At 48.7% G+C, this 19,526-nt stretch overlaps 1 protein-coding gene and 1 long non-coding RNA gene across 4 annotated transcripts in view; both read right to left on the reverse strand.

Moving 5' to 3' along the window:
* The window catches only part of LOC144223451 (uncharacterized), a 6,826-nt gene extending 5,460 nt beyond the window's left edge, over positions 1-1,366 (reverse strand). The window contains exon 1 of the long non-coding RNA XR_013332689.1: positions 1,302-1,366. This is a non-coding gene — a long non-coding RNA (uncharacterized LOC144223451). The remainder of the gene's footprint in view (positions 1-1,301) is intronic.
* A 2,479-nt stretch (positions 1,367-3,845) lies between these two features.
* The window catches only part of CFDP1 (craniofacial development protein 1), a 118,853-nt gene continuing 103,172 nt past the window's right edge, over positions 3,846-19,526 (reverse strand). Inside the window, exons 6-7 of one of the 3 annotated variants that reach the window (XM_077754024.1) lie at positions 13,762-13,920; positions 3,846-4,680 (exon numbers count right to left, since the gene is read on the reverse strand). In XM_077754024.1, coding sequence (XP_077610150.1) covers positions 4,590-4,680; positions 13,762-13,920 — 250 coding nt within the window. In that variant the 3' untranslated portion in view covers positions 3,846-4,589. Of the gene's footprint in view, positions 4,681-13,761; positions 13,921-14,677; positions 14,717-19,526 lie in introns of those variants that run through there. The other 2 variants (XM_077754025.1, XM_077754026.1) reach the window with 2 other exon arrangements.

Genomic DNA, 19,526 nt, shown 5'->3' on the forward strand with positions numbered 1-19,526 from the left:
CGCTCCACCCCTTGTCCTCCAGGCCTCCTAAGCCCCGCAGGGTACAGCTCTCAGGGTACTTAGCTCTATATATGGGTCCCCTCTTCCCCAGAGCCCTTCCGCCCAGTTCCGAACTAGAGCGCCCTGTTCCTCAGGAAATAGGTGAGCAGAACCGCAGGAGGAAGCTTGTTGTCTTCTCGGGCCTCCTGCGGTCTGGGGGCAGATTTTTCAGTAATGGGAAGGGACCGGATGCCCTGGAAATCTGACACACTCATCTGGGACGAGAAGACAGAGACTGACGGCACAGCAAGGCCAGGAAACAACTTTCAGGGATTCTCTGGACTCCGTGGCCCAGCCAGGAAGTGTCCTTGGGCCGGTCTCCTTAGTCACTCATGCCATGGCCCGGGGGCGCTCAGCGACCCTGCCCAGCTGCTTTTTGGCACCGCCTCAGTCTTTCCACTTCCCACACACGTTTTCCTTGACAATTCCTGACTCCCGGATAAAGCAAAATCATTTCCTTTGGGGGTTGGGCAGAAGAGTTTTCACTCAATGTGGATGTGACGAGCTAGATAAAATACTGCATGCTTGTTCTGAAACATTGTGGGCTACACAGTATCTGCTGGGGGCCAAACCAGGCCATTGAAAAAGGAGGTTTTCGGGGCGCCTGGGTGGCTTAGTCGGTTAAGCGTCCGACTNATTTTGAGAGAAAGACTGAGACAGAGAGGGAGGGGGGAGGGTCAGAGAGAGGGAGACACAGAATCCGAAGCAGGCTCCAGGCTCTGAGCTGTCAGCACAGAGCCCGATGCGGGGCTCACAAACTGCGATATCATGACCTGAACCGAAGGGGGACACTTAACTGACTGGCCCCTAAAAGGAGATTTTCAACAGACAATGGTAACACCTCTGTTGGCCCCACCACCCAGCCTGGCCTCACTGGGCTCACCAAGGCCAGGCATTCGCCGAGGCAACTCCCAGGCCACAGAGAGCGAGGTAGAAGAAGTCGGGACAGGTGGCAACGCTGGCTGGGAAGGCAGGTCCCACCAAGGGCACAGATGGGGCTCAGGCTGGAGCACGGAAGACTAAGACGGCCCGAGGTGGTCTCCGCCTGCCTCAAGCAGCCCCAGGAGCGCCCAGCTCACCCACTCCAGATTCCAGCACCCGCGGAATCATGCGGGCCTGCTCATTACTGGCTGGGCATTTCCTTCGTGCGCTCACCCCTTAGGCCTCTGCTGGGTCCCAGGCGAGCCACAGAGGCTCACTCAGCCAGCTGCGGGCGGTCAGGGCTGAAAAGGCTCCTGTCACGGGGCCCAGCTTATACTTACAAGAAACAGCTATTCCCGCCCGTGCCCAAGCACCGGTCTCGCTGGCCGGCTCCTGCCCCTTGGAAGGGATCCACAATAGTATGTGAGCACACGGGTCAGAGAAGCCTGGGAGAGGAGATGACACATAGTCTATAAATGGGTTTCCCGGTTGTTAAAACAGGCACAGGATCTTAGGAGGCGGAGAGCACCTCTTCCTAAACCAGGGGTCCCTACCACTGCATTCCTGGCCACTGTCAGACCTGCAGGGTGGGGAGCGGAGCTTCCAGACGCTGCCCCTTCTGTCCTGGAAGAGCCGGGGCACTTCCTGTATACGGCTCAGTTCTATCTCTATGGCACAATTAAAAAAAAAAAAAACAAAAAAACGCCCAATTCATTATCAAAAACTCAAATCCAAATAAAAATAGAATAGTGTGAAAGATTTGATGTATTCCTCATCTAGGTCCAACAATTTATCAACACATGGCCCATCTCTTTTCATTGCTGAGCCCACCCACTCCTTGGTGACAATTTTAAAGACCAAATGGAGAAAAGCCTGTTGGTTTATTACAAAGAACTGAGTGTTGTGGGTACCGCTGGTTTGCTGACCTATCACCCATCCCTAATCTCACCCCCCATCTTCCACTGCCCTCCCCTACACCTGGGGGCAGTCAGATGACCCAGCTATGGCCAGTGAGACATACATGAAAGCCTACTCCGAAACCTCTGAGGGTACACGTGTGTGCACATACACAGACATGTGCACATGTATTAGAGGAAGCCGCTTCATCAATATGAACTTAGTTCAACACAAGTGGCTTTTATTTTTTTTAAGATTTTATTTTTATGCAATCGCTACACCCAACCTGGGGCTCAAACTCACAACCTTGAGATCAAGAGTCGCACAATCTACCGACTGAGCCAGCCAGACGCCCCAATACAGGAGACTTTTAAAGAGGTTACATGCAGATCAAGAGGGAGCCGGCTAAAGTCAAGGCAAATGAAACTACTTGAAATGTGAAAGCCTGGGAACACTGAAGTCAGGATGCACAAAGTCGGGAGGAAGGGCATCTGTTACCAGAATGGTGCAGCTATATAGTCCCTGGCAGCCTGCTGGACTCTGTCGACAGGGGCTAGGCTGGAGGGGCTTTTGATCTTTCTGATTGGCTGCCTGGGATTTCCCACGTGGTGCAAGCACACGGTTGCAGTGTGTCAGGAAGGCTTGCGTGCGGCTTGGAGAGAGTGGGGTTCTCTCAACTTCCTTTTACTGTTTTGATATAAAAGAACCCAACTGCTTCTGCTTGCTGCAGCCTGCCTAGTCGACAGGGAGGGGTGGGGTGGGGCTCTGACGAGCACAGCACCTCCTGAAACCTGGTGGCTGGGGGTGGCCACCCATGACTGGGGCCTGGTGTTGGCTTGCCACGTTGGCCACCAGCTGCGTCCTGGGCTCTCTAGAAGACACATGGATGTGTAAAAAGTCACCGCGTGGAGATTAGATGTGTGCAGTACACCTGCTGAGAGAAGACTCGCTAGGTCAAGAGTTAGCAGGAGGAACCAACCTTCGTGCAGCTGTAATTTCTATCCACGGCAGGGCACAGCTGGAGAAGCCTGTGTGAGGGCTGGGAGATGAGCACAAACCGAAGGGCAATGCACTGGCTATGGTGCTCACGGACACGACTGACTTCTCTCTCCCAGCCCTGGAGCAAAGTGAGAAAAGCAAACCCGCCTGTGCAAAGAACCCAGCATGTTCTTGCAGCCACCGTCTTAATCTTGAATCTCCTAGGCCTCAAAGGTGTGAACATTTGCTAAAAAAGAAAAACCCTGACTTACAATGGGCTCAGCACCATTTATTTTGTAGGGTTCCAGGTCGTTTTTCAAGCCAGACGAGGAGCTGGCTCATGTGTTGCTGAGGCAGTGGTGTGGCGGCTGAGACAAAAAACCGTTTGAGGGAGTAGTACTGGAGGCCAGCAGGACCCAGAAGGTGATGATGCCAGAAGACGCCACACGGCAAGACGTGCATCTGTCTCAGCTGTGGCTCCTGCAGGACTGGATGTCCTTGCCCTGACCAAAGCGCTGGCGTGTCTTACCTTAAAGGACTTTCCTTTACTCATGCGTCCCTGTGCAGGACCGTAACTGAGCCTCACCTGTTCTTGACGCTGGCCCAAAGGGCGGTATTACCACTTTTAGAGTCTTTTATCCGAGTGGATATGAACAGACAATGGGTTCAGATGTAGCCAGTAAAATACCTTTCTGGGTAATGAGGTCCAGGACCCCATAACCATGTAGTGTTGAGGATCAGGCCTTGGTTACCACGAGCTTCTGACCACCTACTCGAGGACTGGATGGGGGACCCCAGGTGTGTCATTAGCTCATCTCAACCCGAAGAGGTACTGGGGTTACTCATACCATGTATAGACCAGAAAATGGAGGCTCAGAAAGCCACGCTGTGGCCAAGGTCACATCTGGTAGATGTCCAGGCAGGCACTGGCTTCCTTGTCTTTGGAACCCTACCTTCCCCTAAACCTGTCCACCTTACTCAGGATGCCCAGACACACACACACCCCAAAAGCAAGTTGTGGGGTTTACTGCTTTATTACTATGAAGTTTGGAATTTAAAATTTCCAAAGGAGTATAAAAAAGAAAGTCTTTCGGAGTCTTCTTTGACAAACAAAAAAAGGAATTACTGAGATGGGATCACATCTTAAACTGATTTGAACTCTGGGAAGAGGAGAAAAGCCAAAGGAGGAAACCCTCCCGAATTCAGCAGTAGCCTGTGCTTATTTTCAGCCTGACCTTACACCGGGAAATAGAAATCTCGTTCAGGAAAGGGGAAGAGATCGGGAGAGAAGCACCAGCAGAACAAGAACAAAACTGCCCAGGGACCTGGCCTCCCCCGCCCCGCCCCCCGCTCCCCACAGGTGAGCCCCCCTCCCTCGGGCTCTGGGGCAGGGCTGACTTCAGAAAGGGCCCAGAAATTCATACCCAGGCTGGTCAGCTCTGTCCCCCGGGGCCAGCCCAGGCAGGCCTGGGGCTTCCCTGTGGCCTTCACTGCAGAGTCAAGGAAAAGCCAGTGGGGCCTTCCTTTTCACCAGCCTCTTGTAGGACTAACCTTTATTTTTTATTTTTTAAGGACAAACTTTTAAAAGTAAAATGAATGAAATCACGTGAGGTCAAGATACAAAGAGAGAATTCAACGTAAAAAAAGACCTGGCTGGGAAACAGCTGATGAGAAACACCGGAAACATTTCACAGACGCACAAGAAGCTCACATTGTAAACAGGATTAAGCTGCTGCTGATTTCCCCCTATAACATCAGGGTTTCATTTTGCTCAGCCTGAGATCTCGCTCGATTTCAAACTGCCTGTGGTCCACTCGGTCTAGAAAAGCCTTCCGTTCAATGTACCTAGAAGAAAATATAAAATGTTTGTCAGCAGAATCCTGGAGGAGAACAACGCTGCCCCTGCACTGTCCCACCCCCCAGGTGTAAACAGTCCACCGACCGGCGGGATCTTACAGAGAATACAAACAGATTACCGGAGTGACCACCCACAACTCCCTTAGGAACATCCAAGCCACTTGCATTTGGTCTAAACAAAGATGCTTCTGGTTCAGATGTCATTGAAAGGAAAATGAAAAAGAGAAAGCAACAACTTATCCATGGCTCTGCTGCTGAGGCAGTTTTGTAACAAGGTTTTAGGGAAAGAACACAAGCTTAGTTAAGCAAGGTTCAGCCGGTGGCTCTGTTATATATTAGCTGAGCCACACTGGTCAAGGACTGAAGATCTCGGAGCCTCGTTTTTCTCAACAGCAACACAGTGATGCCGTATTTCCTGGTCTTAGTGCTGTGCTGAGCTGGTGGAAGCTGGTGGAAGCTACGCATCCTGCATATGTACATCAAAATGGGGAAAAAGGCACATCTGAAAACAGAAGAAACAGGGTCTTCGTGGAAACTACTTCCTGGGGCTTCGGTGAAGCTCAAGAGGTGGACTGTGGTGGGGAAGCAGACACGGGACAGAACAAGCTCGCCTTCCGTCTATCACCAAGTGGCCCATCACTCTCCAGAGGAGGCCACTAACCAAAAATCAACTAAAAGGCTCTGCCACACTACAACCATCACCCCCTCGCCTTAGTCCATCCACCCTGGGAGAAGACTGAGATGGGAATCAGTGTTCTGACAGCCCTAGCTGCCCCCCAAAGTTCAGCAGAAAAAAAGAGGTGAACCCTGGTTAGAGTGGAATTTAGGGCATGTTTCAAATGAGCCATCACCCAGTGCTACCTGTCAGAGAGTGCCTGGAGGCAAGAAAGGGGAAGTACATGGCTTTGAGCATTTGTGGTCTTTCTTCTAGATTTTCCTTTAAAGAGGAAGTGATACCTAAATTAGGATGCTCACTGAGCATGAATAATGGCCTTAGAGGTTCCTGGAAGCTGTGCTAGGTCCAGTTGACCTTGACAGAATCAAGAGTGAAGCCAGGCTGGGTGCTATACCGGCAGAACTCAGGTTTAGGGAAGGAGTCAGGCAGCCAAGAGGGGCACATGTGCAGAACACAACTGAATTCTCAAGGGCAGCCCAGACAAAGGCCATCAAGGCAGGCCTGGCAACTCATTTCCCCATTCACGGCCATCTGCAGCTGCTAACAGGATCCAGCCAAGAGCTGGCCAGGAACAAAACTTCTACTGGACACGGACTCCTCCCACCCGCCCCAAGACAGGAAAGGTGCCGAGGATGAGAGCAGCTCTGATATTTACGATTTGTTTGACTTTGGGTAAGATACCTAAATTCTGTGCCTTATTTTTCTTCTCTGTAAAACAGGAATAAAAATGACAATATCTCTCTGACAATGCAGCGAGCCTGTGAGAGGTGCTTTGTAAATAATGAAAGAGAAAACAGCTGAGCGTTGAGGCATTCTTGCTTCCCATGTGTGCCTTAACTGCATCACTACACAGCCTCAGACCTGGGACAACTGAAACAGGATCAAGAGACCAAAAGCTCCAGGAAGAGCAAGGGATTGGGGGCAGGCCCCTCCTCCAAGGTGGCCCAGGGAGATGGCCTATTTAAATGGAGCCTCAGGAAATTTCAGGCACCTTAAGCAGGTTACAGTCCCAGAACAGAACTACCAGCTGACGAGCGCAATGGCACTTTTCTGGCCTGTGCCCAGCACTCCTGGGGGACCCAGCCTGACTGGGCCTAGTCCGCTGGGAAGCCAGGGTGTGGGGGGGGGCCCTCATCCCTTCCTGCTACTACTGCTCTATGTGGCCCATTTAAGAGGAAGCAGCTCCTTACTTTCATTAATAAAACATGCTAATAACATCAAAACCTAAGGGATTTTCTAACTTTTCCTTTCAGAACCAGGTTAGATACAACAGGCTCTGACATCTTTTTGATCTTTCAACCCAAATTACTCTTCTGGTACCAACTATTTGAGATCCAGGCTCGCAAGGAGGGAGTGAAAAATGGAAGAAGATAAGAGAAGGGTAGGAAGTGCTTCTAGGGAATAAGTGGTATACCTACACACTCCTTAGGCATCCACACTGAAAATGAAGGATGGCCCTCCACCCCCCAAGAAATCAGAGGCCTTTGAGGGTGGGAGGGTCCACTGGGTGGCCTGTCCCAGTCATCTACCAGTGAGAGGCCTCCTGCCCACCAGTCAGGGGAAGAGTGAGCACAGGCAGGTGCAGGGACATGTGAAGCAGGTATAAGACCAAGGACACTTCCCGCTGCGTTACTACTCTGTTCCAGGAGCGCCAGCGTTCAGTTCCCCAGGCAAGCATGCTGCGCGGCACAAACAGGACAGAAAACGTGGGTCAGCTCAGGTCCCAACAGCAGGAGGTGGCGGGCAGTGGGGGCGGGCTGAATGAAGATAAAGCCCTGAGGTGGATGTAATAAGATATGCCCCTTCTTGCCTGAGAAATGCAACTGAAGAAGCAACCTGCCCACGCCACACACCCCTGCGTGCCCCCACCTCCCGCCACTGGCTAGAGGAGTATGTGAGGCCCGCAGCCAGAGTATGGCGGCTGCAGTGAAGGTCTCCACCGCTCTCCTCCCATCTCACCAGGCTGTGCTAGTTCTGAAAGATGGACTCCTGGGGATCATGGATGTAGACTGGAGGAAAAATGATTTTCTCTGGGCTCTTTTTCGTGCCTCTCCACATCACAAATGCCCCTGGTTTTCAATCACTGAGACCTTTGACCTTCAGTTTGATCCCCAGCAGCAGCCAAGCCCAGTGGACCTGTTGTTCTCATTCACTCTGCAAGGATTCCCGCCCCTGGCCTGCCTGCCTCTGCCTCAGCTGACCTTGAATGCTGCAGGGAACCGGTGTGATCAGGTTACAGGGTTGGCCCGGTTACACGGCTGGCCGGCCCGGGAGTCTGGGGCTCAGAGCAAGAGCAGCAACTCTTTGCTGTGCAGGTGACTGACCATCTTGGGTACAGGCATTTAACCAACTCTGCTGCCTGGAAAAGATGCCTGGGTGGAGACATCATTTTGATGTACCATGCCCTTCTTTTCTGGGTGGCTAATTCTTTTTTTTAATTTAATTTAATTTTATTTATTTCTAAAAGAGACAGTTTGAGCAGGAGAGGATCAGAGAGAGATGGAGACACAGAATCTGAAGCAGGCTCCATACTCTGAGCTAGCTGTCAGCACAGAGCTCGACGCAGAGCCCAAACCCACAAACTGTGAGATCATGAACTGAGCCGAAGTTGGAAGCTTAACCAACTGAGCCATGCAGGCGCCCCTGGGTGGCTAATTCTAATTCCAAACCAAAACCATGCTGTCTGGGGGCTGGTGGGATGGACATTTAGACAGTGAAATGGTTCAGCACCTGCTCTGGGCTAGGTTCTCTTCTCAGTGCTGGTGATGGGGTGGTGAACCGGGATCAATGTATACGAAACATAACAACACACCCATACATGGTGATGTGACTGATGGTTCTTGGGGAGGAGGGAGGGAGTCTTCTCTACAGAGTGGCATCTGAGTTGAGCCCTGAGTGACAAGGAAGAGCCATCATGAACCTGAAGGAGCCCTACAGAGGCTGGGCTGTCATGAGCAGGGGAGAAGGGGATAGGAGGTGGGCCTGGGATAGTTCAGTACGGACCTAGAATGCCAGGATAAGTTGAACACAGATTATAAGTGCTACCGGAGGGCTTTCAGCAGGGAAGAGAGGAAAAATGGCTTGTATACAAAAATCCCTTTAGTTACCTTTGGGGAGAAAGGAGGGAAGGGTACAGATAGAGAAACAGGGAGCCCAGCAGATGTCTGTGGCTTGTGCTGGGGTAGGGGCAGTGGGGCCTGACAAAGGGATGGACTGATGTATTTTATGAGATAATTGTCTATTGGACTTTCAGGATGTGAGCAGAAAGAGGAAATCAAGGATGACTCCTAGGTTTTTCTTGTAACAGTTGGATGGATGGTGATGGTGCCATTTTCTGAGAAGGAGTCTACGTATGGAAAGAAGGCAAGTATTCGGTTTTGGATGTTAAGTTTGATGTGTGTCTTGGACATGCAAATGGAGAGGTCAACCTAGGTTGACATGGGAGTCCAGAGTGCGGTGGAAAGGTCAGGCAGGAGAGAGCTTTTCTGGGAGCCATCAGCAGACAGTGGTACCCAAGCTGTGGAACTAGTGAGCTCTCCTGGGGGCGGGGGTGGGCCTGGGGAACGAATGTGAGGACAGATGGTGGCCCAGAGTTCAGCCCTGGAACTTCCCAAGTTTAAAAGCCCAGAGAAGGAAGAGGCTAGCCAGGGAGACTGGCAGGAGATCCCGCCAAGCTGTATTTACTACCTGTGTGGAAAGCATTCCTGCCAGTTTGGCAGGAATACACCAGGAGGGAATTCAAAGGAATAAGGCCCCTGATGTGGTATGATCAGTAATGGCAGATGGGCGAAAGAAGAGTGAGCAGAGGACTTCATATATTTATAAATACCCCAGATATCTCCCCTCAACTCGAGAGGTATACTGAAGAGTTTTCTACTTTATACATGAAGAAATGGGCTAAAGCAAACTGCAGGTTGGTAGTAGATCCAGGATCTGAATTCAGTTTCAATTCAGTTTTATTATAAAATGTAAAACACACATTAAAGTGTATGAAACGGGCAAGGCAAACGAATCATCATAAAGCGAGCACTCACGTGGCCATCACCAGGTCAAGACCCGGAATGCTGGGGGCCTGGAGGTAGCCAGTGTCAGCCCGGCCAGGTGCCAGCTTGCTTGCCTTTGAAGTTTCTGTTCCCTCTACATTGTGGTCCAGTTGTGCCTAATTTTGAACTTGACACAAGTAGACTTACACTGTGAATTCTTTTGCGACTTGGTTTCTTTTACAAAATGACTTAGTGGACAACAATGCTTTCACCTGTTTTTGACCTTTTTATATAAATGGGCTCAAGCTGCATGAACTTCTCTGTGATGTTATATGACTGAAATTTATCCATGTTCATTCTAATTACTAAAGAGTATCTCAGTGTGAGAACTGTTAAAAAGAAAACCTCACCTATGACCCAGCAATAGCACTGCTAGGAATTTACCCAAGGGATATAGAAATGCTGATGCATAGGGGCACATGTACCCCAATGTTCATAGCAGCACTCTCAACAACAGCTAAAACNTGACTTAGGTTAAGGCCCCAAGTCAGTAAATCCAGACTTAATACCTAACCTAACTACAGTTTCAATTCCCTAGGAATGTAACCTTTAACCGGTCAGTCAGGAATTTTCTGGTCAGCACCAATAAGGTAATCGGTCACATGGGACTTCTTCATCCGCCAAAGAAAGATGAGGTAATCCACCTACTAAAACCCTTGTGTCCTCAAACAGAGGCAACCTCACCTGAAATAATCCTTTTTAATGACTTCCTTGTCCTGCCTTTAAAAACCCTTTCCTTTCTGTCGCCCTCTACAGTGTAGACAGGATGCTGCCAGATTCATGAGCCGTTTAATAAAGTCATTTTGCCTACTGCATTAGTGACAGCAACCTGAGTTGTTTCCAGTTTGGGGATATTATGAAAAGTACGATCACTGCCATCTTCACACCTGTCTCTGGCAAACACACGACTCAATTTCTGCTGGGAACACAGCTGGTGTGGAGCTGCTGAGTTGCAAGAAGTGACCACGCTTCGGTGGTTAATGCCAAGGGGGACATTCGAACATGAGCTGTCGAACCTCCCAGACGCACTGAATGTTTTTCATTGTTATGAGGATACCTCCTCTTTGTTTCTGGAAATGTTCTTAAAGTCTGTTTTGTCTAATATCAATATGGCTCCACCAGCTTTTCTGGTTAGTGGCTACCTGATTTATCCTGTCTCCCATCTTTCCACCAGTTCTGCACCCCACTATTCAGACATGTCTCTTTTAACCAGTAAATAGTTGTTTTTTATTTTCTAATTCAATGTGTCAATCTCTCTCTTCACTGCATTTAGTTTAGTGACATTTAATGAAAGTTCTGATAAATTTTCTGCAAAGAATTTAGACAATCGAAGTAGCAGACATAGATTTTAAAACAGACCTTGTCCTGTGCCTGTGGTTTCTCAAGGTTACCTTGTTTCCTTATTGTGCATATTTTAAAATAGCAAAATTGCCTTTAAATAATTGGACAGTAACAACCCAATACTGACCAAGCTAGCTTCACATACTATCCAATCTTTTTAAGGGGGAAGATGTGTTAGCATGTACTGAACTGGAGTTACTATCAAAATATAAAAAGCATGACATAAGCTTTTAATCTTAATCCAATCTTATTTTAATCAAGACTGCATAACAGAAATATTTTTACCAACGTTTATGACTTGAATTCTTTTATAAGAAGTCAGTTTAAATCTGGTACTTGTAAAAAGGTCACAGTCTTCTAAATATATACAGCAGAGGCCAATCAATACTCCTGGGTGCCTCTTTTGAGATGTTATCAAATAGGACTCTTCCCCTTCCTTGGTCTCAGCAAAGATCACTTTAGTTCCAGGGATACACCTCCTGGGATTTTGCACACATTCCCTCTGAGATCCCCTGCCCGTGTCCCCATGTGAGTCCCTGCTGTTGCTGGCACCTGTGAAGGAGAATTGGGGGCCTGAGCTGCCTCTGCCAAAACAGACCTTACAGGTCTGGTTCTTATGCTCCTTCCCTTTTCAGGAGAAATCTTGCCCTTCTTGACATTCCCTGTTTTGAAGTTAGCTCTCTATAGTTTTGTATGTGCTGGAAAGGCTCACCCAGCAGCTGGCTATCTTGCTTTCATCTCTAGAATTTTGATGTTACGGTCTAGTGATTCTCAACCCTGGCTGTGTATCAGAAGCACCTGAGAAGTGAGTTAAAGCTACAGGTATCTGTGACTCCTGATTCAGCAGCTCTGTATGGGGGCGGGGGTGGCCTTGTCACCTCAACTCTGGAAACCACCCCTAGAGGATCCTCATGCTTAGCCAAGGTGAGACCCTGGAGCTACAGCATGTTCCCTGGACTAGGGGGTGAGCCCCTTTACTCTGCCTACAAGAGCTAGGAAAGGCAGGTGAGTGGAGGTGTGGGGGCGGGCACTAGAGAGGGAAGGTGAGAAGAGAGGCAGAGCAAAGAAGTCATCACATCTGCACTGAAAAACAGAATCAGATCAGTGGAATCATATTGGTGGGTGGGGGGTAGATCTCAGAGAAGGAGGGGAAAGCAGAACGCTTAAGAGCTGCATGCTATTAGTAGTTCCCTAACCCAGTTACGTGATTTTCCATTGCCTGAAAAGTCCTCATTGGGCAGATGTCCTTTTAATCTTGTTTTCTCTTCCAGTCTCCATTTTATTAACTCTCCCTTATCTTAAACAAACTTAACTTAAACTTATCTTCACCACTCCTTACTTTTATAGGACCTCTATTAACTTCAGTAGAATGAACATTGTCCGACCCACATAATCAATACTCAGAGGCGCAATAAAGTTGCACACACTGGCAGATCCCCTGCTGCCTTAGATCAGAAAGCAAATGTGGAGAAGAGGAAAGAGCTGTGAGTTACCAGAACTGAGTTAAAGGCGAGAGGGTATGGGGCAAACGTCAGAGGACTTCTCTAGATAAGACAGATTCCTGCCTGTACTTTATTCTGGGTCTTCCCCTTGGGGCGCTTGGGTGGCTCAGTTGGTTGAGTGTCCGACTTCAGCTCAGGTCATGATCTCAAGACTGGTGAGTTTGAGCCCCGACTCAGGGTCTGCACTGACAGCTGACAGCTCAGAGGCTGGAGCCTGCTTCGGATTCTGTCCCCCCCACACCCCCTTCGTGCGTGCGCGCTCGCTCTCTCAAAAATAAATAAATAAACAAACGTATCCTGGGCCTTCCCCAGGAGGCTTTGGCACTTCTGCTTCTGTCCTGGGGCATTCCCTCTTTGATAGACTGACTTAGAAGCCTGATGGTCAAACAAGTTCATACAGTCATTAAAAAAAATTTTTTTTAATGTACTGATCAGCTTCCAGGTTCATTCAAATAATCTTGAAGGCTCATTTAGAAATGTGATCCCCAAAATAACCCCCTTACCTGTCCTTATTATAACTTAACTTACAAATGACCTGAATGACTACCACTTAATGCATACTTTTACGTGACAGGGGCTCTACAAAGGGCTTTATGTACTTACATGTATGATTGGTATGTTATACATGTGTTACACGCATTATCTCATGAGAGCCTCACAATCACCCTGAGGGTGGTATCATCATCCCAATGAAAAGGCAAAGGAGCTGAGCCTCAGAGACACCCACCCAGTGTGCTGCAGGGAGAGGCCTTCCTGGTGAGAGGCAGGGGGCAGTGAGGAACCAGAGCCATCTGATAGACCCACAACACTTCCTTTCACTGTTGGGGAGGGGGGCAAGGAGTGATGACCTTGAGCCATGGACCCTGTTCTGTAGTAATTCTGTTTTTTAGCTTCTTCTGAGGCTCCTAAGTACTTATCGAACACCATCTTTCTTGATAATTCCTCAATACAGAGCCTACGGATGTCCTCTCCGTATTCCACAGTGAAGAGGAGGGTGCACGTGACAGCCTGGGTGCTGTGTGAGGGCTGATGTGTGATGTAGGTTAAAGGCCCCGCAGAGGCCATAGTGACATGGGCAAAAACAATCCCACGATTAGGCAACAACATCTAGGCACTCTGGTGGCTCCTGAAGCGTTGGACTGGACTGGCTTTTCAGAAGGCCAAATCATTCGGATCAGACCAAGACTGATACAGCCAGCCAGATCTGACCATGTGACTAAACTAGGGGACTCAGAGTTCACGGGAGCAGTCATTCAGGGAGCTCGGCTGGGCAATGTGACCGGCCCCCAGAGGAGGGCTGCTCTCTTGTCCCCCCCACCTCCAGGGTGCTGCTCACCCAGAGGGTCTGCTCCGCATTAGAACAGAGCCTCACCGACAAACCAAAGCACTCACATTTTCTTGTTTCACTAAGAAAAGTGCCTGCTTGCTTACACTGGGTGGCCTGTCTATAATAAACTATTTGCGAGTGTTCAGGATTTTCAGAGGAATAGAATCCATTGCTTCTTACCCTTCCTTCCCTCGATTATGGATGGCTAGTTCTTCACCAATGCCCTCTTCCTCCTTGAAGCTCTCCCAGTCCAATTTGGACTTCTCTAGGGTGCTCATCTTCTGCTTCTTGGCTCCAATTTTCCCCAAAAGGGTGGTCATGCCACTTGATCTTTTTAACCTAGGGAAAGTGAAAAAATGAAATGTGTGAGCATATAAAAACGATCATCTCTTGATTCATGGTTTTTCTGACTGTTGCAGGGCTCCCTAGATTTGAGTTTTTATCTTAATGGAAACGTTTTTTGTATCTAGACTACTTCCTGCCTGGTGTGGAGAACACTTCAAGTAGACCAGAATTTGAATACACTGGTCTTGCTTAACATCTCTGATGGTTCTAAGGACCTAGAGATAGGAGATCCTAAAGTCCTCTGTTTGCTCTGTATGACAAGTCTCTGCTTGTAGGGAGGGGAGATGCGCAGCATGATTCAGACACGGCTTTACAGTCACATGCCTCGTAGATACTCAGGCTCTGTGTGACCTGAGCCTACTTAACCATATCTGCCCTGGTTTCCTATAGCTGAGCAGGTGAATAGTTATTTACAGGGCTGTAGTGTATCTTATAGGTAAAGTGCTTTAAAATAGCACCTGGCACAGAGTAAAGGTGTAATAAATATCAGCCACTCTGAGTCACTGTCATCATTTGTGCCCTAAAGCCCCAGGGAACTCCTTTAAGAGAAAGAGAAACAGATCCCAAAACTGATGAGCAGCAAAGTATCTTCAAAAGACTCTAAGGTCAGTTTCCTTTCAACTCCTGTGAGTCAGGACCTTGGATTTTCCCAGGAGGTGGAGAACATTCCTCACCCTGAAAGGAGGGAGTATACAGCCTGTGTTCTATTTGCTGGTGACACGATCATGGACTGTGGGAGAAACCCCATACGCCCAAGTTCAAGTCTTGGCAGGTCACATGTTTCCAGTCACTGTTAAATGTAGGAGATAAAATAAGGAAAACAGAAATGCAGCTAGTTAGTAAGAAGGTGGTCTTAGGGGAAAGAACTATGGAAGGAACACAGCTTTTGGTTACTTTATGAAACTAAAATATGTTGTATAGGACCATGCAGGAAACTGCTTTACTGGGATATGTAGAAGAGTCAAACATGTACAACTTCTATGGGCTAGCATCACAAGGCCTAATGATAAAATCGGCAGTAATACCTTTCACGTGCCTAGAATGCTAATTCTCCAAGTGCCTTCCTCACCATTTTCTCATCGTGCTCTCACTATGGCCGGGGAAGGAGGGCCACTGCATCTCCGAATTGAGGGAGGAGCCCTCAAGAGGGTCTAGCGTCACACCAACCCTTCTGAAACCCACCTCACTGCAGCACAGGGCCAGTGAAGGACACCCCCTTCCCGCCTCCGAGCGAGCAGACAGGCCAGTGTCCACAATGAACACAAGACTCTGGGGGCCGAAGCATAAGCCTCCACACCCTCGCCCTATTCATGTTGGTCAGGAGACGCTAGCTCTCCTGTTGCAGTCACATCCCACCACATGCTGTTAGCTTAAGATGGGCTCAGGACAGGCTGGACAGGCGTCATCGTCCTCATTTTGAGTTGGACAAATAAACAAAGTTCAGAGAGGTTAAATGACACAACAAAGGTCAAGCCAATAGAACATGTAGAGCAGAACACAACAAGGTCTTTCTGACTCCCAGTGTGGTGCTCTGCGCGGTCTCATGTCTAAGCTAAGAATTTATTGGAGATCTTTTCTGACAGCTATTTTACCTCCCAGTTTGCTTAAGAATTTTCCAAACAGCTATGATTTTTATTTCACATCTTCTAAAAATTCTTTTCCACATAAGTCACTTCCTATAACACTTCCATCAAAGCACGCACACACCACGCATGCAGCCAGGCTTTATTTTTACCAGGAGCAGAGCGTGAGTGAGGATACAGAAACTTAGCATGTCCTCAATCTTGCCCTCCTCCCTGGCCTCTCTGCCACCGCCCTGGTTCTTACTATTGTATCATCTCTTCCGGAGCACTCCGCAGTTTCTTTTCTGGTCTCCCTGACTTCTGTTTTGTCCCAGCTCACTAACTGTTCCACCCTGGCATCTATTCCACATGCTGTCATTAGGGTGAATTTTCTGAAACACAAAGCTTAGCAGTCTTTCTGCTTAAATGTCCATTCCCTGACCCCTCACTGCTCGTGCAATAAAGACTACATTCCTTCTTTAAGAAAAAAATTTTTTTTTAATGTTTTATTTTATTTCTGAGAGAAAGAGAGAGAGAGAGAGAGAGAGGGAGACAGTGTGAGCAGGGGAGGGTCAGAGAGGGAGATACAGAATCTGAAACAGGCTCCACGCTCTGAGCTAGCAGTCAGCACAGAGCCCGATGCGGGGCTAGAACCCACGAACCCTGAGATCATGACCTGAGCTGAAGTCAGACGCTTAACCGACTGAGCCACCCAGGCGCCCCATGAGACTACATTCCTTATTAAGCTGCAAAGTTCTTCCTGATATTTCCTCACATCTTCCCTTGTAAGCTAAGCTCCAACCATACAGTTCTGAACCTACAGCTCATCTCCCACTTATCTGGTCTTGTCTCCGTTTAGGGGTCACTCCTCCAGGAAGTCTTCTCCGACCCTTCGCCCATCTCTGGATAAGATGCCTCCTGGTGGTGTTTCTAGGGCACCCATTCAAGTACTGATCCTTTCTGTAGCAGATGCTTGAGAGCTCTGATTCCAGCTGCCGCCACACTGGGCACTTCTGAGCAGGCTCAGAGTCACTGCCAACAACTTCTGCCAAAAGCACGCACCTCGAGGCTTTCATTTTCTGGCTGAAGGGCCTCCTCTGATCCTGCCTACGTGTCCGGAGCCCTGGCTGGCCATGTGTGGAGTCCATGCCACTGGGGCCACCCTGGTGGAAGACAGGGGCTACAGCTGCAAGGCCCAGCCTCCTGTCCTCACACAGGCAATTCTGAGAGGTCACCTGAATGCTTCTAGAAGTCCTGGTGGCGAGGAGCCCTTGCAGCCTTGGAAACGCACTCTCATACTGGCTTTCCCTCCTGCCCCATCCCCTCCCTCTACCTCCTCACTCCTGCTGGCCGAAGACAGCTTCTCAACGAAGGACCCACACCAACAGACTTATCTGAGGCCCTCCTGTGAGGGGAATCTGATTGCTTAGGAGCAACACTGCTTTCCTTATGCGTGCTCCCTCTCTCTGAGGGTCCTTAAGCTCCGGGTCCCGGAATCTCTCTGTAGCACATGGATTGAATTCTACAAACAACAGGCAATCAATAAATGTCACCTGGATCACAGAAACAACTAGAGGGAGATAATCAGATCTTTTTAGAATAAAGGGTGCTTTTTAAAAACTGGAGGATTTTAGGGGGAGTAATTTCTACTTGCCTTCGTTCACCATTCAGTTCCTAACAAGCCAGTCCCTCTTTGTGAGCTGTACCATAAGCTCTGTACACCATCTCCCACCCTCAGCCTAGAGCTCTGACAGTATTCCCAAACTATACCATTTTTCTGACAATCACTTTGAGAAGTCTGAGAAAATGATCTTTCGCAGCATTAACAGTGAAGAGTTCCAGAAAAGTAAAAAGCCATAATCTCCCTTTGCCTTACTTACCACTAAACATTGGCAGAATGTCACCTGTGCTAATATGCTTTAAGGGAAAGCTTCCAGGTCTGTCTTCACTGGATCATGAATGTGGTTTGTGATTTCCTAATCTGATAGTCTCGAAAGCAAAATTACCTGTCTTGTATTTGAGGCTACGTCAAAGTGAATGACACATTTATGGCAGCAGCCAAAACATGTGGAGGCTCATCACGTTGAGACACAGAGGTCTCACTGGAGTTTGGCGCGCGGGGTGCCGGCAGGCTTGGGTGCGCTTCCACGCCCCACCACTCGACACGGGGCCGCAGCAGCACAAGCCCGGCATGGCTCCCTTACAGCTTTCAGGAGGGCACACCCACCATGGCCTCAGCCCTAGATCTGCTGCTAAGGTTCGTCAATCAGGCTTTCAGGAGAGCAGAGGCAGGTAAGAAAGCCTCAGCTTCTGGGCAAGGGTGGCTGGCTCTCCTGGCTGGGAAAGACCGCCGCAGAGGTCCCGAGAGGGGGGCTCTCCGGGAAGGAGTCTATCAGCGCTGGCCTCCCACGGACCTTCGACAGCTATGGGAAGGGAGAGGTCAGGAAGGGAGAGGCCAGAATTCCCTTGGGGACTGCTCTGCTGTCAGCAGGAACCGGTGCGGTGTCGGGCACCAGATCAACAGAGCCACTGATTTCTTTTTGTTCTGGGGATCCTAAGTCATGAGGGCAAGTTACTACCAGAGTCACCTTTGACAGACCACCTGTTCCCCCAGCCATGGCTTTTCAGGTCTTGATTCTAAAATATGGTGAGCTGTATCACAGAAGACTGTGGTACTTCATTCAAGAGACTCCTCATCCACCTGTTGCAAGGCCAAGTCCAAAGAAATGCACCATTCACTTGCTCATTCTCAGATTACATCCACAATGTTATACTCAGACATATCCTGCATGTTGTTACCAAGATGTTTCCAATGTAACGGTGGCCTTTCAACCCCCTCCTCCTGAATGCCACTGTCCTCTACTGACCTAACTACCCTAAGTTCGATGTAGAGACCAATCCTGTCCAAGCACATGGCCTTGGCTCACCTCTGCTCTAAAGCAGCAGGCTTTGGCACTAAGAGAGCATAGCCTAGTGCAGTGGGCTCGTTGGTGAAAGCGGCTCCTAGCAAGCCTTTCTCTGGTGCATTCGAGCTCGCTATCCCTCAGCAGGCAATTCTCTTCCATTCCCTTTCCCACCGTCCTATGCCCACACCCATGAAGACCTCACACACGCAGATTCAGAAACTACAAAAAGTAAAAGGACAAAAAAGGCAAAATGACAGTCATCTTTTTCCTTTCTCAATTCAAAATTTATGATAATCTGCTAGAACTTTTTCTGTTTCTCTTTAGCTGCAGAACTGGAAGTTTAACAAAATTCACTGCAACAAAGTGATAAAATCTATCCTGTTGAGTGTGTATACTGAGAAAGATATCAGTAACTTGTTTTCTTGGCTCCAGCCTCAGAAGCACAGACTCAGATTCACCCAGCCGATTCCTCTGGCTGCATTCATTTGTAGCAAAAGCGCTGCTCTATCCAGCGGCCCTCATGATGCTCCGAATCCTGCTATTTATTTCCAAGAGGTGCTGGGAAGGAGCCAGGAAAGTAACAAGTGGAAACAGAGAGGATGGCAGGATACCATCCTGATTGTGAAGGAAAAGTGGGCACATCTTTCCCCAAGATCTTTAAAATTGGTCTCAGGAACTGAGCTGGCCCACAGAATAGAATTTTAGGTTTGGGAATGAATTTAGAGTCAGTTATTCATTGTACTCCTCCATCAGAGATTACTGAGAAATGACTGTATATCAGACATTGCGCTTGGAACCAGGGACACACAGATACACAGGTCTAATCTGTGGCTTCAAGGAAACAATGTAACAGAGGAGATCTTCATATGGCAAATTATAACTACATACTTGCTACCAGAGCATAAAAGAGGGACCATCTGAAAGGGTGTTTAATTCAACCTCCTTATTTTAGAGATGAGTTAACTATAAAATCCAAGAAGGTTAAGAAACCTGCGCAAGTTCCCAGGGGGAGACATGGGACTGGTACTCCATGCTTTTGACCTCCAGCCTGTCTTTTCCACCTGGTTGATGCTGGAGTTGGGAAGAGACAGCCTTTGGGGATCCCTTCTATACTCCAACTTCTATCACTGCT

This window comes from Crocuta crocuta, unplaced genomic scaffold, assembly GCF_008692635.1.
Source record: "Crocuta crocuta isolate KB4526 unplaced genomic scaffold, BGI_CrCroc_1.0 scaffold61, whole genome shotgun sequence".
In the NCBI taxonomy this organism is placed as follows: Eukaryota; Metazoa; Chordata; class Mammalia; order Carnivora; family Hyaenidae; genus Crocuta; species Crocuta crocuta.